Below are 24,292 nucleotides of genomic sequence, written 5' to 3'. Positions count from 1 at the left end.
CTACCTACATGCAGTAGTAGCGTACGCGGAGGGGGGGGGGGTTACAGGTGTTCAAACCAAAGGTTCAAACCCTCCGGCCCCCTTTCATTTTACCCAACCTACCCCCCCCCCCCCCCCCCCCCCCATATCACAATATCACATAGGTCTGCCTGGGTCATAGTAGGTCCCCGTTCAGTTTTTCATTGGGGGAAAGAAAATATCCCCCCCCCCCCTTCTACTTTGACTTTGATGTCGAGCGCCCGTCCTCGCCTTCTACTACCGACCAATCGGATGAGCGGTACTGAAGGAATACAATCAGCTGTTTATAAGACACCCCTCGTGATTGGTCAATTCTAAGTGATTGATGTTTGGCGCTCGCTCGCAGTCTGGGAAGTTTTTGAAACCACAACAAAGGAAGTCTGGAATAGCCGACATATTCGAGATTTCAGGTATGTTTTTAGATGAAACACCAATGTTTATCATGAGGTGAATGGATGGAATAAATAAGCGAAATGAGTGATTTACTTTACTTGTGAAAAGGTATTATTTTCTGGTGTAATTGTGGTGGTCGTTCCATTGTTTGAATCTTGTGTGAGCGGAGTGTGATCTCGAGGTCCAGTCTCGGCATCCGTTTAGGACACGTGCGATTTCGTATGCATGCAAGTGAATCGGCGATAGCACGTTTCTGTGTACGATCAGTTGATGATAAACTTCAGCTTTAGATTTATTGTCTCCGAATTAGTCAGGCCCCTCTTCGTAGTTAGACACACGTTGTGATAGGCCTATTTATATTAAATACGGAAAAATAATACCGGTAGTGGCGGTACCGTACATAACTTTTTTTAAATTGAATTAAACTGAAGAAGAACTCAGAAACGCATGAAATGGCAGATTTTTTAAAAATCTGTTGTTTCTGACTACAGTAAGTCTAAGACTGAGACAGCTGGCAGCCGTCTGTTTTGAAGAGTTTTTTTAACAATTTAAATTTTTTTCATTTCTCATATTCTGACGGTTTGCGATCGTGCAGCCGCCAGGGCCAAGCCGGTTAACGAATATTACGTATACAAAAAAACCTGATGGTGATAGTCGACGGGACTCTTCGTTTTTTGTCTTTTTTATTTCATAGAAATATTTAAAAAGAACCATTATAACCAGTAGAGGCGCACGGCCAATATGGGAGACTCTCTCCAATAGGGGAGACAATCTCCCACATTGGACTCGAGACTTGCTTTGCAAAAGGACAAAAGAAACAACACCAACAAAAGCATGATTTTTTCAACCCAAAATTTTGTCTCACTGAGGTCAGAAGCCCATTTGTTTTGTGTGTGATTGACAACAAAAATCTTTATCAAAACAAAAGTAGACGGTGAATTTTTAAAGTAGAAGGTGAAAAAGGGTAATTTTTCATGAGGAATCTCCTTATCACATTTTTATTTGCCGCCAAGGTAATCCTTTTGCAGCAAATGTAAACAAAGGAAATTGGTCTCCAAAACTGGAGACCGTCTCTGAAATTGGATACCCAAATTCTTTACAAAAGTCTCTGATATTGGAGATAATCTCCCACATTGGAGACAGTCTCCAATATTGGCCGTGCGCCTCTACTGATAACAGAGACCGAAGCTTTTCATGCTTTTGATCTAAGACTAAGTACTAAAGTAGGCTAAAGCCAGGAAGGAGACCCAGGCTATAGTATACGCCTAACAGTACGGCTGCCAGCTTCCTAAGAAGTAGATCTAACATAACAAGTAAGGTGCCAAACGTTATAAAGTTCTGGATTATTCGTAGACGTAGCGTAGTCATTTACAGATGAGATGAAGACTCCCAACCTCCATGTCAACTGTACTTTGGCTCTGCTGTAGATCTGCTTTTAGTTTTACCACGTTTAGGTTTCAGTTTATTTTTATTCAATAGCCACCTTACTTGCTGATTATTTTTTTGTTAGTTTTGTCACATGTCAATTATGCATTTTGTTTGGGGGGGGGATTTTTGTTTTCAATTTGGCATGTATGACTTGCCTTTGCAAATTTTTTTTTTTGTCTTTTTTTTTGCAAATGCATACTCTGAACTGTGCTGCATGTGCTACCCCACGGGGCCACGGTAGTGTTTGTGAGTTTAAGTGTGACCCTGGTGACGTCATTGACTTGACACAGGTTGCAATTAAAGAGATCCGACCATGAGGACAGTCTGTAAACTTGATGTGTAAAGTTCGCCGGCGAACTTCTCCACCTCTAGAGGTGGAGAACTTCGCCGGTGAAACTGTTTCACCGGCAAAGTTCGCCAGTGAAAAGGCCAGTATGAAAGCAAACCGGAGAACTTCTCCTCTTTAATGACGTCAGAGGTCAAATTTTTTCTCTCCCGAAGTCCCCTGTACCGAGATTCCGCGCGCGATATTTGCAAGCTCAGCTGAATGCTATATGGCCAAGTAGATACCCTCGAACATAATTTTTTTTTTACTAACAATATTTATTAAAAAGCACTTTTTACATGTATAAAATGCGCTAAAATATAAAAACAAGGTGATATTGTTTGTTTTTATCGTAATACTTCCAAAATATGTTGTAATTAATTTTTTTGATACCTTTTTGTAATAGGTAAGAAGTAACGTTTACAATTTTCTTTCGCTTGTTCTGCAATCGCCCGTTGACTTTCGCCGGGGAAGAAATGTCAGTGCGAAAGGGTACATTTTTTCTTCGCCGGGGAAGTGAGGAATGCGAGGCGGAGAAGTTTGCCGGTGAAAAATGAAGAGGGTAGTATGAAAGGGGTATAAGACTGATTAATTTTTCTCAAACCTTCACCAATATTTTGTATTACTAGTATTTTTTCTTACATTTTTACAACAAACTTTTCTTCAGGTTAACTTCCCTTTAAAAGTAGGGGTCTTTTTTTTTAATTCACTAGAAACTTGTAGAGTGCTGTTTTTGACAGGCCCTCTGGTGGAGAGTAAAAATGTATCCCACAAAATCTCTTAATTAGAGAAAGAAAAAATATTGGAAGATTTCAATTTAGTTTTTGCCTTTTTGGCAAAAGCATGAGGTGCCTAAGCTCTGCACTCGATATATGATGCAAAGAAATTTTCTCTGATAATATCAATAAAAAGTTTAATAACTGACAATTTGAATATTTGAACCTGTCTAGAATATGAATTTGTGTTTTCTTTGACTCATTTGATCAAGATTGGTGCTAACGATGGAAGTTTCATCGTGTGATCAGATAGGGGTGCCCCCAAGTTGGACCATGAACAAGACGTTGTTTGGAATGTATGGGACCAAGAGGAAATCCAATTTCAACCATGATGTGGAGCCACATGATCAGGTATAGTAGGGATTTACTCCCTTTAATAATACATAACAATTTCTTGGAACTGATGTAATGACGGAAGAGAGCAGGCCTTAATAAATGCCAACATTTTTTTAGCACGGTCACTATTCCATATATAGTGGTCTCAAAATTTAAGCTAGGACAGTATATTCAATCTAGGGATGTGATTTTTAATTTGAAAAAAAAAATGGTCTTTTCCATTTCTGAAAACTTAAATTCTATTTCATACTTGATCTTAAATGGAAGCTCTATTTTGTCATGGAAAATGTACATGCAGCAAGAATATGATTTTTTTTTCAAAGGTTAATTCAATGAATTTTGATATTAAATGCAAAGAACCAAGAAGATTTTCAGATTAGATTTTTACTTTTAGATATTTAAATGGAAATAAATAATTGTCTGTCCCTACGAGTGAGATTCTCAATTATTTGTAATCACATTAGCTGAATTTTAGATCTTATCTTTTTTTTCAAATTGACATTGTAATTTATCCAATTGGGGAATTCAATATTCTGATTTTGAAAGTTTGATTGGGGCTTATTCCAATCCCATTATGTAAAAAAAAAAAAAAAAATTTGGGGTATCTCATATAGCCCCAAAATGATCGCTGGTTGTGAGTATTTATTGCAAACAGCCCCCACCCCAATCATTTTATTCAGACCTTGGCCATAATCAGAATTTCTTCCTGGGGGGGGGGGGGGTGGGGGTCTATACACATAACATTTTGAAAAATTTACCTCAAAGCAAGGGAGCAAAGCCACCGAGCTTGTCATTTTCAAAAGTGAAATTGAAAGACTTATTGAACACTTTTTGTGAATTTTGTGAAGATTTCAGTGAAAGAGGGACAACTCATTTTTTTTTTTTTTTGGGGGGGGGGGGGGGCAAGTGCCCCACTACCCCCTACGGCCATGATTCAGACACCTTCAATGTTTGATTACTGATTTACTTATTGGAACACCAGGGGTGGTATTCTGAAAACGTTCTTATCTTTGTTCTTATCTTTTATCGTATCTCACTGAGATAAGAAGACGCTAAAATCATTGCAAATCGGTATTCTGAAAATCTTCTTAACGCGTTCTTATCTCTGTAAGGACTGCCTCCTTCTTATCTTCAACACGCCCATTTTTAGGATATTACCAATCAAAATGCGCTTTATATTGGCAGTTTAACCAATAGAAGCGTTCCTTATGTGAAGAGAATATCATGGGCACTGCGCGTACACTGTTTCTGGCGCATTGCGCGAAATAGGCATTTTGTACGCAATGACTGATTTTATTATTTTGAGACGTCCACGTGCACAAAATAAAGACAGAAAAGTAAATAAAGCAGGTACGAATAAGGAATAAAATATGAAGAAAGAAAGTAAGTAGGTATTGAAGTAAGAAGACAGAAAAGGGTCAGAATGAAGCAGAAAAAAAAGATGAAAGGAACAAAGCAGAAAAATGAAAAAAAATAGAATAAACAAAAGAAAGCAAGCAAAATAACTCAAAAAGAAAAAAGAATGAATAAAAGAAGAAATAAATAGAACAATTATCAATGATAAAGTGAAGGGAAAAAAATAAAGAAAAAATAAAGAAAAGAACGAATCTATAAAAGGAACAAAAAAGAAAAAGGTCAGACTAAAAAAAAAAAATTAAGTAACAAGGAACCGAAAAGGAAAAAAGGTTTGAAAAAAAACGAATAAAAGAAAGTTAGAAAGATAAAAAAGAAAGAAAGAGAGAAAAAGGGAATAAAAATTTAAAAAGTGAAGGAAGAAAAAAAGGAAAATGAAACAGATGAGAGAGAAAAAATGAAAGGAAAATTAACGCAAACATGAAGACTACAAAAAGCTAAAGGAAACAAAGCTAAATTCAAAGAAAGAAAGAAAGAAAGAACAAAAAAAGAAAAGGGAAAATAAAAAGTTAGGAAAAGAAAACGAAAAATAACATCAATGGAAAGAATAAAGAAAAAGTTAATAAAAGAAAGACAGAGAGAAGAAAGAAAGTAAAGACAAATAGTAAATGAAGAACGAACAAAAAATGAGCGAAATAAAGAAAAAAAAGAAAGAAAGTAAAAAAAGACACAAAAAGTGTCAGAAAGCAGAAATAAAAAAAATTAAGAAAGAAAAATTAAGAATTAAGGGAAGGAAGAAAAAGAAAAAGGGAGAAAAATAAAATCAATGATAAAAAAAAATGAAAAGCATATATAAAACGAAAGAATTAAAGAAAAAATAAGGAAGAAAAAAAAAAGATTACAAATAAATGAAGGAAGAAAGAAAGAAAAAGGAAAAAGAAAGGAAAGGAAAGGAAGAGAAAAGGGGGAAAGCAGTAATAAAGACTCAGTAAAGAAAAAAAGAAAGAGATAAAACGAAAAGGGAAAATAAAAAGGAAGAAAGATGAAGTATAAATGAAACAAAGCAAAAGAAAAAAAAATGAAAGATTCAAACAGAATAAAACAAAATATATAATTGAAGAATGAAAGAAAAGAAGAAAGACAGACAGATAGAAAGGAAGAAAAATAGAAAATAAATAAAAGCAAAGAAAGAAGGGATAGAAAAGAAGAGACGGGCAAAATAAAGGGTAAATTAAAGAAAGGGTGGGAGGAATACTTGTGGGTATTTGTTACTACTAGTGGCCATCGATTTTGAGCAAGAAAGAACGCGTACATCGTGAGATGTGATTACCCTCTAGCTATCTTAAATATTATCTTAAATATCGTGAAAGATAAGAAAGAAAAAAGATAAGAACGTTTTCAGAATACCACTTATCTTCATTTTGTTCTTATCTTTTTAGCGCGCTTTTGTATTATATGCGCGAGTAGTAAATTTACGCGCTCAGCATAGGATGAAAGCAAGATAAGAAAAAGATAAGAAAAAGATAAGAACGTTTTCAGAATACCAATTTGAGATCATGACGTAGATAAGAACAAAATTAAGATAAGAACGTTTTCAGAATACCGCCCCAGAACTTATCTTGTGGTTTGTATTTTAACAGTTCTGTCCAGTAGCCAAAAAGGCATGTCCTTCAACGGACCTTGCAATGGACGACGATTGCCTTCCAGAGATGCCGTCCCCAGCCATCACCAACCAACCGTTGACGCACCAAGTACCTCACATGCCACCATCATTCCACCAACACGAAAGCGACCGCATGGGACTGGACGAAGAGCCAGAGAAGCAGGACGCCCCCAAGTGGATCTCCTGGCAGGAAGGCCGTCTGGCGAGTTGGTCATCCGTTGTTCGGTCATGCCAGGGTGGGGACAATGCTGATACGGACAGAGGGGCGACGGGGGAGGGTGGACCTTGCCAAGGGGGCGGGGAGGAGAGACTTGGCTGGGGTACGGAAGAGGAAGCACTGCAGATACTGCCAAGGGTCGAGATTGACCGCTGGTCACCGACCCCAGATGACATCCAGAAGCAGTTAGAGGTGAGTTGATGCTGACCTCTGTCCTTCAGGAGACACTTATGGGTGTTGCAAGAAACTTGCGATCAATCGCAAGTTTATTTTTGGTCCCTAAATCAATCATATGTCTTGCAGTTAATTGCAAATCAGTGATTAATTGTTAATCTGCTCCTTGAAACAAGAAGTTTAACCCTCAATCACCCGGGGTATTTTGATTCTTGTCATTCCCGGGGGGGGGCCATTATGGCCCCCCCTTAAGATCTCGGCCGCTGATCGCTCGAGCGACGCAAAAATTTGCATGCTGGTTGTGTGCGATGTAATCTACAAGGCTGTATGGTAAAATTTTCCAAAATAATGAGATTTTATTTTATATGAATTAATTATGCTAATTTATGCATAAATCATACTTTTTGCTCTAATTCACTAAATAAAGCTCCTAGAATGCTAATTTTTGGTTAAAATATTCTTTGTAGCATTCTTAACAATCGCAATTAAAAAAAACTTCGGTTTGGAAATCAATTTCTTATGTATTTTATTGTTTTATGAATTTCTTATGTATTTCCTTGTTTTTTTTACTTTTTGTTTTTTATTGTTTTTTCAATGGAAATCGTTCCAGACTTAATTCTGATCATAAGCAAGGCAAAATTAATTAAATTCAATCAGTAAAAGTAGAAATAATGATACATTTATGAATTTTGGCTAAATACACAATTTGCATTGGATTTGTACATGAAATCACGTTTATGAGCAATTTTGGGTCTGACATGCACTTACATAATGTTGCGTAATGTCGTAACCGCGTATCCGGGCGTCACAAATTTGGTCTCAAAATTTGCGTGAGACTTGAAAGTAAAAAGTCAGTGAGCGGCGAGGTCAAAAAATTTTGCGCAGCGGATATATCGCGAAAATTGTCGAGGGGGGGGCCATTATGGCCCCCCCCCCGGGAGAATTAGGGTTAATCTGATTTGCTTATTTTATAACTAACGTTGATCTATCATTTGTAAAATTGCAACAGAATATTTGCCATTGATCGCAAATATTTTCTTGCAACACCCCCTAGAAAGATGAAGATAAGATGGTTCCATTCATGCTGATTATGCTGTATGTACTGCCATTCCTAAATACATCTAAAAGCCATTTAACTAAAATGTAATCATCACATATGACAGAAAAAATGACTTTTTGAAATTATTCATTATTTCACCACTGGCATTTGATCATAAGATTAATTTTAACAATTGTTTGCGCTTCACTATGTAACATTGATCAATGTAATGAATTATGACAAATATTGTTTTTAGGGTGCTACATTTGATTGATTGATTAATTCTATTTTACGTATTTCACATTTGGTCATGATACAAAAACAATATAACACAGTATATAAATCAGACAGGGCATCATTCATCAGAATTAGATAATACAGCAATCTTTGAAAATCAAATTTAAAATATGGTGAAATATGATGGGGCTGCATAAATAGCCATAACTTTTCACAACCTAATGAATACTCCATAAATCTGCAATACTGGATATGCTTTAACATTGCAATGAAGAGGGATTTTCCAGGGTTGTTTTGAGCATTTCATTGGCTAAATCGTCCCAAGCCCCGTTGTAATGTTTTCCCAGGTCCTATATGTTGTAAAGCTTTGTTGACCTTGGCAACGTTTCCTTGTTCTTATAGAAACAAGTCCGAACTCCTGAGCTTGCACAGGCGAGGCAGGCATGTCTACGAGCAAGGGTAGATCAATTACAATCACAACTCCAGTATATGAAGGTAAGTGCTAACTGAAAATTACATAATTGAAATAACGCTTTCATACCTGTTTGTGAAGACCACCTAATGGTGATTAGAAAAGCGTTTATGAGCAAGGCGGTCTTCATGAACAAGTTTCAATCAGGGTCTGTGTCTGCAGACTAGAGTGGGTCCCGGGGGCATTTCATGAAAGTTGTCGGCACTGACTTAAAATTGGCAGCGCTGACTGAAATCCTTGGTCTTGATTGGCAAAGAAGCACTGGCCTCTGTTTGTTACTGTGGTAACTGTCGGAGAAAAAGACTACATGTCAGAGCTGAAGACGTTCATGAAATGGCCCAATGATCACATAATCTTGAATTTGGTGGATTCACAATACGGTGCGCTACATGTACCTATCGGTTGCAACGGACATGCCAATACTAACTTCGGGGTTGACATTGCAGGCATCGCACAGTGCCTGTGTACTGTAATGTGACTTTGTGTGTGTTTACCGTCCATTGCAATGATTTCGATGCCGACTTTTCCCCATGAGGCATTTCGAATTCCGGCCTGTCCGTTGCAACCGATAGGTGGCGCACTGTGTTGTGAATCCACTGAATTGGGGAAATATTTTAAAAGCAGTTGTTATGAAATGATTTATTTTGCAAAGTTAAAGGTCAAGTCCACCTGAGAATAATGTTGATTTGAATCAATATAGAAAAATCAGACGAGCACAATGCTGAAAATTTCATCAAAATCGGATGTAAAATAAGAAAGTTATGACATTTTAAAGTTTCGTTATTTTTCCACAAGATAGTTATATTCTGAACGAGTCAGTTACATCCAAATTAGAGATTCAATGATGTCACTCACTCACTATTTCTTTTGTTTTTTATTGTTTGAATTATACAATATTTCAATTTTTATGAATTTGACAATTAGGACCTCCTTGCCTGAACCACAAAATGTTAAAATAATGGAATTCCACATGTTCAGGGAGGAGTGAAACTTCGTTTCACATGACAATGAAGAGAAAATAAAAATATTTCATATAATAAAATACAAAAGAAATAGTGAGTGAGTGATGTCATCAGTTCCCTCATTTGCATACCAACCGAGATGTGCATATAACTGTTTTGTGAAATGAAGTGAAACTTTATATTGTCATAACTTTCTTATTTTACATCCGATTTTGATGAAATTTTCAGCATTATGCTTGTTGGATTTTTCTCTTTTTATTCAAATCAAGTTATTGTTGGGGTAGACTTGTCCTTTAACAATATTTTTGATATATATTTGCAGTCTATGGACGTTGAAAGTAACGACTACTGGGCGCTTCCTCAAGAAAATCATCTGAAAATGGAGGATGAGTTAGAGCAGGCTCGTATTGCCATGGAGTCTGACTATGTTCCGGATCCATTCCAGTATCATTGCAGTGATATACCGGTACCGATGGCTGGGTGAGTTCAGTGATGATGGGGAGGAGGAGGAGGGAGAGGAAGTGCGGTGGTGATGATGGTGATGATATTGATGTTGGTGTTGATATTGATGTTGCTGTTGATGATGTTGGTAGTGGTGGTGGTGGTAATGATGATGATTTTGGTGGTGATGACTGATGATAATGATGATTAGATGATGATGATTGATGGTGGTGATGATAATGATGACGATGATGATAATGATGGCGATGATAATGATCACGATGGTGATGATGATGGTGGTGATGATGATGGAGGTGTTGATGAAATTGGTTTCGATGATGATAATGATTATGATGATTTATAATTTGTGATACCGTAGTCAATGATGATAGTTTGACGACGATGATGATGTCTTTATGTCACCACAAACTTTAAGATTCAAAAGATCACAGTTATTTCATACCACAACCACACCTCACATGATATTTCCATTAATATCACTTTCTTGTTCATTTTTAGCCATGATACCGGTTCTGTCAACCAAGTCCGCTGTTACTGCAAGCCTAATTGGGAGGGAATGCTGGATCCGATAGGGTATATATGATACCCCTCCACCTGCCACGCCCATTGACTCATGACTTTCACATCCAATTCACAGGATTGGTTTTATGTCGACTTACAGTCGAAGTGATTCACAAGCCAAATAATTCCAAGGACCAAGCATGCCTTCATCTGATCAACTTTCCAAAGTTGCAGAAATGGCTATCATTCATTTCCCGGCTTTAGCTCGAGCGGCAAGCTTCCAGCACTCACTCCTGGCATGCAACCACTCGATCCTGCCACGTACCAGTGCTCCCCTGGATCGAGTGCAGCACAAGCAGGATGAATTCTTGCAGACGCAAAATAAGTGGTATGGCTGGGATCTGAACCTAGGCCCATCGGTATCAAAGACGAGATCCAGGACCACTGGACCATGATGTTTTACACGAGTCTCTTCAAGTACATTCCGTTATGTTGAAGTTTTGTGACAATCTATTGATACGAGTATTCATGTAAGGTTCCTTATTTAATATGAATAAAGTTAGTGTGTTGATATGCTGCAAGAGTGAAACAACAATTGAAAACGATCGTTGACCGTTTCAATCGGTTTTTGTTTTACACGGTCTGTCGGTCAACACCACGAAAGTCTGCATGTAGTCCCATATGTAGACTTTCATGGTCTTGGCTAAGTTTAACATAAAACAATCTTCAGAGTCAAGAAAGAGGTAAATCTTCAATTTTGGTAGTTTCCTACTAGAAACAATTTCAAGGAAATATGGAAAATAGATGGCCATTTCATGAACATAAAAATATAAAATGTGATATTTCAGCAAATTAAGGGGAAGGTTCCCCCCCACCCCCCGGCCCTAGATCTATATATGGTTAAACGGGAGTCAAAATAGGTAAACATTTGTGCATTTAACGGCTGTTTGAACAGGGTTTAAAATTATTCCTTTGTACATTAATGCAGACTTATGTATTTAGTTGGCTGAATTTAGTGCATAAGATGGATACACTCCGAAAGTCAAATATTTGTATTACGAATGCGGAATCTTTCAACAGGTATTATGTACAAAATCAGTGGGATATGAATCCCTTACAAAACTGCGGATGCAGCCACACATAACACTCTCTTTAGTTGCCTAGTGACCAAATTTCGGAGCAATTTGTTTCTCGAAAAATTTAAACTTAAAATTGGCGTGTGTGGAAAGAAGAAAGATGATGAATCTGTTACTTTGGGGACATGGTCATCTCATTCATGAAATCTTTTTCACCTGTGCAGAGCTTCCAACTATTAAGAACAGGTCATAATTTTCATACCAAATTATGCCATTATGCTTTTGACCTTAATTATTAGGCTTTTGGGGTAGAATATGCATGTGCACATCTAATACACACATGGTAATACTTTGCACAGTTGTAAAATTTACTTGCCTGACTATGCAACAAGCTAGTGCGTCACAAATGTAATGTACATGTAGCACCCTAGATAAATATACCTGACAACCATCCTGTAAGGTTGGCAAACTTGGTATTTATGAGCATTGTGCATCTGTTCCATTTATGTATTGCCTCTTCTAAGAAATTTATAGTACCGCATGGCATATATGAAATTATGACTTTTATCTCAAAATTATGACTTTTGAGGTGCTGGACATACCGTAAGTAACGGACTATAAACCGCACCTGTGGATTAATCGCACCCTCAACTTTGGACTAAAAAAAAACAAAAAAACTCACATTTATATTTGAGGTACGAAGAAACAAAAACTAAGTTAAAGATTTCAAGGTATCCAAAGAGATTACCGGTATGCGGAAATCTGCTGTTCTTGATCAATTCATCTACAAATGTTAGCAAGAAAGAAAGGTCCCGACAATATTGGCCACTTACACACTCACAGTCACAGTGCACACACACACAGCACTGCCGTTCTTGTACATTGCAAACTACGATACAGTACCACTACCAGTACATCTTATCAAATAATGATCTGTGTCTTTCCCGGCGTAGGAGGAAGAAACATTCACATTTCTTGCATCACAAACTCACAATCACTTTCAGAATTTGTCTAGCATTCGATGTCTTAGCATGAATCTTGGAACTTCGCTGCTTTGAACCGAGAATAAAGTCGAAATTAGTGTCATGAAGGTGGGTGCGTTTGTTATGGACAATATTTGATAAGATCGTAATAATCGCTTCTCATTACCCGCGGCTCATACCACTCTAAACGACAATGCCCTGGGCGGCTACGCCCGGCCACTTGATGTGTTGTGAACTGGCAGACTTCTTACATGTTCAGGAGGGGTTACGAAGGGCTGGCTCAGACCCGTCACCATGGATAAACTGTACCCCCGACTTTTGCTTCTATCCCGCCGAGAAAAAGGTGCGGTTAATAGACCGTTACTTACGGTAGTACTTTTTGTCTCGTAACCATGTATCCCTGAATACCTTGTGCTTGTTTCTGGTCACACGACCAAAATCAGAGGTCATTTTATAGGGTCAATCAACTTTGGCCGTGTTGGGGGTACTTATTTGTTGAATTGGCATCATAACTTAGAAAGTTTATGGATCTACACATGTAGTTAATGAAACATAGACATGAATGATTGTTTTGCACATGTCTTAGGTCACATGATCATGGTCAAAGGTCATGTTGGGTCAATCAATGGACATAGTATTTTATTATCATATGAGTGTTTTCTTTTGTGAATAATTATTTAATAGCTGTTTTCAAAGTCAGCACTGCTGCTATGTTGAATCGCATAAAGCAGGAGAGACTGCCAGAGGCATTCCACAGACTTTTCCACTTGTTTACTTTTATAAGGTTGGCAGCTGTGCAGGTGGCAAAATCACAGGAATTAGTTGATGCACTTCGTTACCAATGACGATTGCAATCCTAGTATCTCATTCTTTGTATGTGCTAGTCTCTGTCCTTTCTTTTTATTGGTATTGTGTACCAATAACTAGTTGACTGCTTTTTGCTAGATTTTGTCGTATGTGGGCGAAGTGGTCCACAAAAAAGATGCTGATCTCATTGGCCCGTATTCTGAACTCGGGTTTAAATTACACCCTGGTTTAAAGTTGCGGTTTAACTATGGATAGCCAATTGGGGCACAAATCTCTATTAGTACACTTTCAATTTATTAACTGACATGACACTCAAATCATTCATAACTGCTGGGAATGATAACCGAGGTATTTTTCTTCATTATGAAAGCAAAATGGAAACAAAACAGTAAACATGAAATATACAATGTAAACAGAATTTTGAGTTTTTGGCTCCCCATAATTTTAGCACAGAGTTAGACCGTGGACTAAGTTAAACCTGACTTCAGAATACGGCCAAATTAGCTTTTGAAATTTATTTGCACAGTATAGAAATAGAAGTTGAGTGTGTATTATACGGTGCATATAAATATAAGTTAAAGGGATGGTCTAGGCTGAAAATATTTATATCTGAATAAATAGAGTAAAATTCACAGAGCAAAATGCTGAAAATTTTATCGAAATCGGATAACAAATAACAAAGTTATCAAATTTTTAAGTTTAGCAATATTTTGTGAAAACAGTTATATGCACATCGTCATGAATATTCATAAGGTGGGCTGATGATGTCACATCCCCACTTTCCTTTTTCTTATGTTATTACATGAAATCATAATTGTTTCATTTTTTCATACATGTGTAATTGATGTGTCTCCATTCTGATGAAATAAGTTGCAGCAATAAATAACTAATGCACTTAATCAGGAGTCAATCCAATTGTTTTAGTTCTTGGTAGAAAATTTTGAAAAACCTAATTTCATATTATAAAAAACAAAAGAACAAGTGGGGATATGACATCATCAGCCCACCTAATGAATATTCATGAAGACATGCCTAGAACTGTTTCACCGGAATAATGCAAATCTGTAAAATTCAATAACTTCGTTATTTGTTACCCGATTTTGATCAAATTTTCAGCATTTTGCTTTTTGAATTTTGTTCTATTTATTGAGATATAAATATCTCCAGCCTGGACCATCCCTTTAATGCGTTTTTGTCACATGTATTTGAGATTACAAACTTAGTTTGTTTTATTGTAGAAATGTTGTGTAAATACTAGTGTGGATTACTGGTGCTTTATTTTCTAGCTTCAATCTGTATTTATTCAGAAGTACCTATTTGTATGCATGTCAAATTCAATGCAAAAAATAATTACATTGTATTATTAAAAGGAATATCTGAAATTCTGATGCAGAAAAATCAATGTCACTTTATACTTTTCTGTCCACCTCCCTTTTTTTTCTTAATGTGGAGTGAATTATCGACTATGATGTTGTTGTTGATGACACTATGATAATTATTATGAGGAAGAGGATGAAGTTGACAATGGCGACTTTGACAAAAGTAGTGATATCGAAGATGATGGTGATGATGATGATGGTTATAATGGTGATGATGATGGTGGTGATGATGGTTATGATGATGGTGGTGATGGTGATCGTAATGGTGGTGGTGATGATGGTGGTCACGATGATTATGAAGATGATGGTGATGATGATTACGATGGTGGTGATGATGGTGGTGGTGATGATGATGGTGGTGATGTTGGTCGTAATGATGGTGGTGATGAAGATGATGATGGTCATGATGATTATGAAGATGATGATTATGAAGATGATGGTGATCATGAAGATGATGATGATTATGAAGATGATGATGGTGGTGATGATTATGAAGGTGATGATATGGGGATGGTGGTGATTGTGATAGTAATTCTGATGTGATGATGGTACCGGTGATGGTACTGGTTATGGTGATGAGATGGTGATGTGATGTCGGATGGTGGTAATGATCTGACTGATGATAGTCACAAAAAATCCCTTTCTATGATCAGTCTCTTCTCAAATAATATTCACTATATAATGTATTCACTTAATACATTCTCCTTCTCTTTGACCATATCTTTTATTTACCTCTCCTTATCCCATTTCCCTTTCTCCATGCTCTCATATAATTCTCTCTCTCTCACCATTATGATCTTTCTCCTCTCCTCATATTCTCTCTTTACTTCCAGTCTCTACATTCTGTCTCTCTCCTCTTCCAAATTTTCCTCCCCTCTTCTCATTCTTTCCCCTCTTCCCATTCACTCTTCTAATTTTCTCATTCTCTCTTCCCATTCTTTCCCTCTTCTCATTCTTTCCCCATTCTGTATTCTCTTCCCATTCTTCTCTTCTCATTCTTTCTCCTCTTCCCATTCTCCTCTTCTCGTTTTGTTATCTTTCTCCTCTTCCCATTTCCGTTTACCTTTCTTTCCATTCTCACGGCATTAGATGTATCTCTATTCTCCCATGCTCAAAACTCTATTCTTTACGTTCTCCTTGTCCCTCTGCAACCCCCCCCCCCCCCCCCCGGATGTCCTTTCTTCATCTATTCTACCCTCTCTTCTCTCTCTGTCCCCCTCTCACCACTATTTCCCTCTCCTTTGGTGACCCATCTCTTCTCAATCATTATACCTCCTATCTGATAGAAAGAACACAAATCAGCTCATGGTAAGGTTGGGCTTGGAGGAAACTGTTGTGGAAGTGGTAAAGAAAAGTGGTACAAGAATTGGTTTGAGATGGATGGGCAGACCTGCCAACCTCGCTTCTACAACCAAAAAAAGTATTCTTAGAAAGAAAAAAAAAGTATTTTTTGATTAAAAAAAAAGAAGAGTATTTTTAAAAATTTGACTCAACGTAACAATCCCCAACCTGTTGTAGTGAGACCGATGAAAAAACATGTGAATTGAATCTACTTTAAAATTTGATAATTCACCCTTTTAAACACGTGCTTGTAGGCAAGAATTTACTTGTTCTTTTCATGCAACAAGTTACTGGCCCGACAGTGATTTTTACTGGTCTGGGACTGTCGGACCGGCGCTAGTGTCAAGCGCTGTGTATAATACATATTCCATGATCAGAAATTTTAAAAAAGTAACAAATACTCTAATAATAATAATAATAATAATAATACAGGTATATTTACCCAGGGAAGCCGCTTCAGTTCCGAAAACTGTTCTCCCAGCGGGCCCTGCTATTATTATTACCCCGGCTTTAGCTGGGCTGCCTAGGCGCTCAAAGCATTCAAGGAATTTCTTCCTACCGGGTACCCATTCATCTCACCTGGGTTGAGTTTAAAAAGGGAATGGTTGGCATGTCTGGATGTATTGAGGAGGGAAGATGATGAACCTGTTAAAATAGCATGGGATCTGGAAGTGGATGGCACGAGAGGGAAGGGATAACAAAATATTACAATATAAGATAAGGTGAAGAATGAAAGCAATAAGGTTGGACTGAGTGAATAGGATGCTCAAGAAAGGAAGGCAGGGTCAGTGTCATCAGTCTACTGTGCAAACCCTTCACTCGAGTTAAGGGTCTGAATGTGCAGCCTACTCATGCCTTATGTACTGAAGGCCCAATAGCAAGTTTTGTATGTGCTAGTCTTTGCGTGGAGACGCACTTGTTGATCAAGTTTCAATCAGGGTCTGTACCTGCAGACTAATGTCATGGTGTGAGTGTCAGTAGTCCTTTGTAAGAAGAAAAATGCTGACTGAAATATTTATCTCATGATAACAACTCTTGCTGCTCTCAATCACGCACACACAACAAATACACACCCAAATTACTCTTTATCAACTGAACAGAATTGCAAATGTCAATCCAGTGTCAGAAATAACTCCTCTTTAATGCCTTAACTCGACCAACAATTAAGCACAATATTCACATAATCATTACTAATTGAAATCAAATTTGCTCCTAGTTATATATATTCAAAAGTAACTTGGCAATTCCGAGTACAATATTCATGGAGAATGGCTGTAAAATAGGACACAGCCTTCCCTCCTCCTCCAAGAATCTTTTCAATCTTTGTATGAACAAATTTTCAATTTTTACTGGTTTTTGTCCTTTTCCATGAATTCCTTCACTTTGGATACAATTCATACATGTTGATATCCATAAATGCAGCTCAATACTTGTATCTAATGAGAGTAACTGAATATCGTAATTCTAATAAGAATATTGGATAAATGAACTTGAACTACTATTTTCCTTTCTATTGATGTGACATTACTGGGTCCCTAATAGAGACATAAATACAGAATGATATCATACAAAAAGAAATATCTTCCGAGACTTTTATGTGAAATATTAAACAGATCTTTGTGAAATATATCCAATAACTTTTCCTTTCTATTGATGTGACACTACTGGGCCACACATACATGTAGAGACATAAATATGAAATGAAATATTAAATTATACCAAAAGAAATATCTTCCAAGTCTTAGATGTGAAACATTAAGCAGATCTCTTTGAAATATTCAATTAACAACTTTGAAATATGTACACATTCGTCAAAATACATACAATTAAAGTTGTATGACCGATCAATTACGCCCTCCATAATCTAGCACGAAAGGACAGGGGGGGGGGGCATTTCATAAATCTGTTTGAAAATAAATCAAGACTTTACAAACAACTGATAAACTTTTCATGTGCTTAGAGATATATAAAAAATGTCTGTGAAACATAATTAGGAGTGCATGTACATTCGTTTTTTTCCTAGTCAAACTTTGAAAATTACATGAAATTTTGATTTCATGTATTGGTTTCTGCAACATTTTTCATAAACACATTAACAAAGAAAATAAAATTATACAAGTAATAAATTAACTGACAAGCAAAACATTGAACAATATTGCATTTTCTATAACATATCGATTTTAGAAGGTTGCAGGGGTTGCCACTATAAGCTAAGCTTGACTGCTGAGTGTGTGGCAACCCCAGAAAACAATTACAAATTATTTATCATATTATCTTAACGTAATGAATAATGAAATTTCCATTCTAAGCCTGTTGCATAAAAGTTACTATCATGGTAAATTTGCCTTTCAATGGTAACTTCCATGGTAATGGCTCAATAGCCAATCAAAATCAAAGATTTCATGGTAGTTACCATTGGATGACGTTACTATTAACAGCAGATGCTTATTAGGAATGACAATTTTTATCTATAGCTCACAGGAATTGGAATAGATTGAGAATCAGGGTTCCATTTCATAAAGACTTGTCATGGTAACAAATGTGCAATGTCTATAACAAGTTTACTATCAGCCAATCAAAGCAAAGAATTTCAGTAGCTTTAAACTGTTATTGCAAGTTTGTTATAAAAAGTTTTGTGAAAAGGGCCCCTCATTTTACGCTGAAAAAAGGGTGACCAGACGTGTGAGCTACATGATATAATATACAGGGTTCCCACAGAAATTTGAAAACAAGAATTCCACAACTTTTCCATGACTAAATTGCTGCTTTCCATGACTTCCTGTGTCGTCACGTGAGTTATGTGAGAATTACGTGAGAATTTGGGATGTCACAAAACTGGGAAAATGGAAATCATGAACACCAATTATAATAGCAGAGTATGATCACAGAGTATGAGAGTTGAGAGACACGACAAACTGGAAAGCTGCCATAGCCAAGAGGTAAATGCAATTCCATGACTTTTCCAGGACCAAAATCCCCTTTCCATGACTTTTCACAAATTTTCCAAATTCCCTGACTTTCCATGAACACAAATTTTTCGAGGATTTTCCATGACTGTGGGAACCCTGCATATAAACAGCTTTATAAAACACAACTCATGAATATTACAGTACTTGATATATGACATGATGTTTGGCAATCAACTTTTCAAACACTACCAAAACAATAATACAATGATAGAAAAGTGGCAAAAAGGTTACCCTACGCTTCCTCCTGTTATTTTTCTGGATACATAACAATACTTCAAATGTAATGTCATGTTTGCAGTTATAAATTCCTTTGTTATAATTTGAATACATGCATGATATAGAGTAGTTTCAGATGATATCACATTGGAGGGACTACAGATGAGCAGAGCTGCCAAGTTGTATTTTTAGTATTCTTATCCCCCAAAATCAGTATTTTGACAAAAGAATCAGTATTTTTACCATGTGAGATAAATATTTTGTATTTTTCCCCAAAAAAAGTGTATTTCATAATAAAATGCTTGGCACACTCGCCCATCACGGCGCTCAAGCTGCATGCAAGCTAAAATGTGCACTGCTCTTGCAGATTAAAAAAAAACCATTGAAACTTGTGTATATATCTCACCCTAGTTTTTACAAAATGATTGAAAAAAAAACAAGTTACCTGAAATTACATTGATCTAATGACCATATTTGTGTACGTTTTATGAAATAGAGACATATAGAGATGATTTTTCTCAATACATTACGATTTTGTAAAAAAAAAAAAAAACATATTTTTTAAAGAAAAAACGTACTGCCGTATTTTGGTTGCAAAAACGTACTAAATACGGCTAAAACGTACTGGTTGGCAGGTCTGGATGAGGAAGCCTATGCATTAGAACATAAAAAACAATGATTTATCTTTGTACGATGCACAGGTATATATTGTTTGTCCTATATTAAAACATGACTGCCTGTGAGGATGATCTATAATATAGGTGTAGATACATTGGCCCGTATTCTGAAGTTGGGTTTAACTCAAACTCAGGTTTAAAGTTGTGGTTTAAGTATGGAAAGCCAATTGCTACATAAATCACTAACAGTAAAGATATCATATTTCAGCTCATTTGGCTCTCAAATCATTTATTATTGTCTAGGAAGTATAAGTAGATGATTGTCTTCACCATCAATGCATCAGGAAAGAGCACAGTGAACATAAGAAACATACAACTTAATAAAAATGTTGACACTTTTGGCTTCCCATAATTTTAGCACAGAGTTAGACCATGGTCTAAGTTAAACCTGACTTCAGAATACGGGCCAGGGAATACAGATGAGGAAACCTGTGCATTAGAACATAAAAAAACAATGATTTATCTTTGTATGATGCACAGGTATATATTGTTTGTCCTATATTAAAACATGACTGCCTGTGAGGATGATCTATAATATAGGTGTAGATACATGATGTCATATTATTCAAGTGGTGGGGGGATGGAGCAATAGTTCCCCCCCCCCCCCGAACAAAAGGATTGCCGCTTGGATTAACACCAGGGCCCCACCTTACAAAGAGTTATGATTGGTCGAATCAACCTCAACTATATGGAAATCAAACAATGTCATCTTTTTTTGTACAGGAAATTTTCACAATATCGTTTGTAAACAAAGAGAAGCATACAAAATGTTCAAGAAAACAATGAATGTACAAATATTCAACATATGTCGATTACATGCTGAACAAACATGCATTTTATATGTTGACGTTGCTTGGATTTCCATAGTTGTGGTTGATCGGATCAATCGTAACTCTACGTAAGACGGGACCCAGTGGTCTATAAAGTGAAAGTGAAATAACTATTGTGATATGATTTTATTGAATAGATATGATACAATTTTATTCAATAGATATATGATATGATTATATTCAATAGATGCTATATCTGGTATATCTTCATTCCCATAATATATACCAGGGCCCTGTTGCATGAAACTATAATGGTAACTTTGCCATGATATGGTTTCTTTAATGGAATCCTTGATTCTGATTGGCTGTTGAGCCATGTTACCATGGTATACAAATAATGAATGTTTATGAGTGCAATGTATAGAATACTTCATGAGGTGAAAGATGAAATGATCCAATCTTTCACCGAATGAAGTATTCTGTCCATTGCACGAATGAAAAAAAATCATTATTTGGTTTATATGACACCTAAAAATGATATTTTTTTCATATGAAATTCATGAATTTTGATGCAAAACATGCTCATGCAGTGCGAGTTTGGTCTGTTGATTGTTGAGCTGCAGTCTCGGTGCGCGAGTGCAATGGACAAAATCGTATGGATCCAAAATTGCACGGTTGAATGATGACGTCATTGCAAAATGGGCTGAATGAACGATATCAAACAACCAATCAAATCACAAGGATCTATCTCGGTGTCATATAATAGTTACCATTGGATGGCAAAGTTATCATGAAAGTGACTTTAATGCAACGGGATCCTGATATAGCAATGTAATAGACCAGTTCGTAGTTACATCAGGGACAATTTTGGTCAAATGACCTTTCATTTATTTCATTATGATAGGCAGATTTCAAAGCAGGATATAACATATGCATGCCTTACATAGCAGGATGAAGAAATTGAATTATACCAGGTGACTAGAATAGCACACCATTGAAGACTCCGTGAAGGTATTTGTTGCATTTCTACTTTGAATGCATATTATAGCATGTTGTACAATGTACTTGGCAAACTGCAGTGAAATACCAGTCGTGGACGCATTTTTGTTCTTTGTGGATGCAAATGAAAAACACAATTGAAAAGAATATATGAATAATCAAGACACCAAAGTTGGTGCTTATCTCATCAACTTTTAAACCACCATGCCACTTTAGTACAAATGACCTTTCTCTGATCATGCGCAGAATGGAACTACGAACTGGCTTATACCGGTTCAATGCTCTTCAAATCAAATAAGATTCCTGCTATAACATACATGTAGATTGTACCTTTTCTGGGTTCTACTCTAAATAGCCTTGATAAAACGGCCGCTGATTCCTTGAATATCTATATAGTCAGATACTATCCAGATTCAAGTTATGAGTCCTGCTATAACATTAGTAATATGATTGTTAAGAAAAATTTGTAACATAAATCTCGGTTCCATTCTATAGCAGTCATACTATAGCATGGCCACTGGTACCTTGAATAATTTAATCAGATAATATCAATTTTCAACCAAAAGTAAGTGAAAAGAATATCTATATAGTCAGATAATATCCAGATTCAAGTTATGAGTCCTCCTATAACATTAGTAATATGATTGTTAAGAAAAATTTGTAACATAAATCTGGGTTCCATTCTATAGCAGTCATACAATAGCATGGCCACTGGTACCTTGAATAATTTAATCAGATAAAATTAATTTCCAACCAAAAGTAAGTGAAAAGTCCTGCTTTAACAGTAGTTATATAAATGTTTAGAAGAATTGGAACATAACTCTGGGTTCCATTCTTTAGTAGTCATACAATAACATGGACACTAGTTCCTTGCAAGGCTTGAATATCAATTTAATATCCATATTCAACCAAATAATATCCATATTCAACCAAAATAAAATTCGTCTCATGTTTCATGGCAAGAACACAATGTATATAATAACGAAATACAGGTTAGCTGACCTTCCATATGTTAAATATTTGCCAAGCAAGTCAAAGAAATTATTTTTTAGATCAGAAACAAAACAATATTATACACTACACCTTTTTAAAGTCAAAAGGTCAAACAAACAGATTTTTGTGGTTATATCTTACATGTAGTATATATATATGTGTGGCACTGAATTGCAAAATAATATCATACAATTATGGCAAAGTTCATTAATTAGAAGATGGAGTATTAAAAAAAAAGGACAGTAAAATACTACCAATTCATGCTTGGGATTTAGCATCAGAAATCAATGGAAAACTAATTAAAAAAGAAAGAAAGAAAGAAGAAATATATGGAGCATGAGCAAATTGACTTGAAAATAAAGTAAAATGTGAATGAATTAGTGCAGCTTTATAAAATAAATAAAGAAAAGATGGAAAGTGAAATGTACAGTTCATGTGAGAGTTACATGTAACACCCTTCTGCCTAACTAACATTGATGAGAATTGCGTTTTCATGGCGTGAACCTCGAGGTGCCACCTTGGATTGTTCAATTTTAATTATATTAGGCTTCATGTGCATATTTTCTATTAAAGCAGATGTTGCTGGAACAAACTTTATAAAATCACAATAATTTGTTTCATGCCGTTGCCTCTGTCGGCAGCAGCCCAGTAAATTGCGCCTTCCTGGCGTGAACCTCCAGATGGCGCTTCAGATGTTCCGATCGGTAGAAAGCCTTGTCGCACTGGGTGCACTGGTACGGTTTCACGTCACTGTGAGTCATCTTATGCCTGGCCAGACGACCGGGGACGATCTTGTGACAGATGTCGCACCAGTTGCTCTTTGACGGGGAGGTTTCACTTGGCTGGGCATTGTCCCTTGTTACGCCTAGTTCGACTGAGAAGAAAAAGAAAATAGGCAATCAATCAATTACTGAACTTGGGCAAGAGTAGCATTTCATCAACATGTTTCATCTGACAACTTGCTTTGAATTTGATTGGCTGAGATGCAACGTTACTACGGTAACTGTCGTGGGATTCTACGTCCAACATGTCCTTTAATGAAATACTTCCCTGAAGTAGCTTTCTTATTTTTCATAGGTGTGTCATACCTGCTGATCCGGACAGCCAAGAAATAGCAAAAATTTCAAAGACATTTCCAGAAATGGGACCATTCATGAATTTTTTAGAGGTTTTTTTAACACCAATCAGTATCCATTGACCAATGCACTATCTGATTGAAAAACAAATCAACAAAGGCACTGATTTGTCACCTCATATTAAAAAAAAAGGAAAAACGTAGAATATGAATGAATGATCATTCAAATACATGATAGAAATTAAACTAATTAACCGCTTTAGTAATAGAAAATGAAAATCTCTTCATACATTCCAATAATAATTGATAATTATGGACAATCATGTTAAATCATAATTTCTTCAAAGAAATTGACGACTATAACACATTGTCTATTTTATTTTAGTGTGTTTTTGTCCAAATATTTGTCCAGTTTCTTCTTTAAAAATGTCTCACGGGTTTGATGGTATGTTCAGGTATATCACATTTTATGTCAAGTAAAAAACATCAGCAATGAAGAGGCTGTTACGACAAATAGTAAAAGCTTAATACAGAAAGTAGCATGCAAAATAATACAATAGTTAGTGCAATAAAATCTAGAGTATTAGTATCAAACATCAACCAGGCTGGCAGAACGGTACCCTGTAACACAAAAGAAATGTCATCAAATCA

General features: G+C 36.3%; 2 protein-coding genes across 2 annotated transcripts in view; one reads left to right on the top strand and one right to left on the bottom strand.

The window, feature by feature from the left end:
* Positions 1–365: 365 nt before the first annotated feature.
* LOC135154552 (uncharacterized) lies at positions 366–12,092 on the top strand. Its single transcript, XM_064101147.1, has 6 exons — positions 366–428; positions 3,153–3,291; positions 6,270–6,701; positions 8,362–8,454; positions 9,716–9,873; positions 10,354–12,092. The coding sequence occupies exons 2-6, from the start codon at positions 3,166–3,168 to the stop codon at positions 10,436–10,438; spliced, it is 894 nt and encodes a 297-aa protein (XP_063957217.1). The 5' UTR covers positions 366–428; positions 3,153–3,165; the 3' UTR covers positions 10,439–12,092.
* A 7,576-nt stretch (positions 12,093–19,668) lies between these two features.
* Positions 19,669–24,292, bottom strand: part of LOC129263179 (uncharacterized) — a 28,550-nt gene continuing 23,926 nt past the window's right edge. Inside the window, exon 16 of the mRNA XM_064100463.1 lies at positions 19,669–23,440. Coding sequence (XP_063956533.1) covers positions 23,184–23,440 — 257 coding nt within the window. The 3' untranslated portion in view covers positions 19,669–23,183. The remainder of the gene's footprint in view (positions 23,441–24,292) is intronic.

This window comes from Lytechinus pictus, chromosome 6 (genome assembly GCF_037042905.1).
Source record: "Lytechinus pictus isolate F3 Inbred chromosome 6, Lp3.0, whole genome shotgun sequence".
NCBI classification, from domain to species: Eukaryota; Metazoa; Echinodermata; class Echinoidea; order Temnopleuroida; family Toxopneustidae; genus Lytechinus; species Lytechinus pictus.
This window is presented reverse-complemented; position numbering and strand designations above follow the sequence as displayed.

Coding starts and splice junctions, on each gene's coding strand:
- LOC135154552 (XM_064101147.1), top strand. CDS start 3,166: ATGGAAGTTTCATCGTGTGATCAGATAGGGGTGCCCCCAAGTTGGACC. Junction 3,292..6,269: donor ATGTGGAGCCACATGATCAG/GTATAGTAGGGA, acceptor GTATTTTAACAG/TTCTGTCCAGTAGCCAAAAA. Junction 8,455..9,715: donor CACAACTCCAGTATATGAAG/GTAAGTGCTAAC, acceptor ATATATTTGCAG/TCTATGGACGTTGAAAGTAA.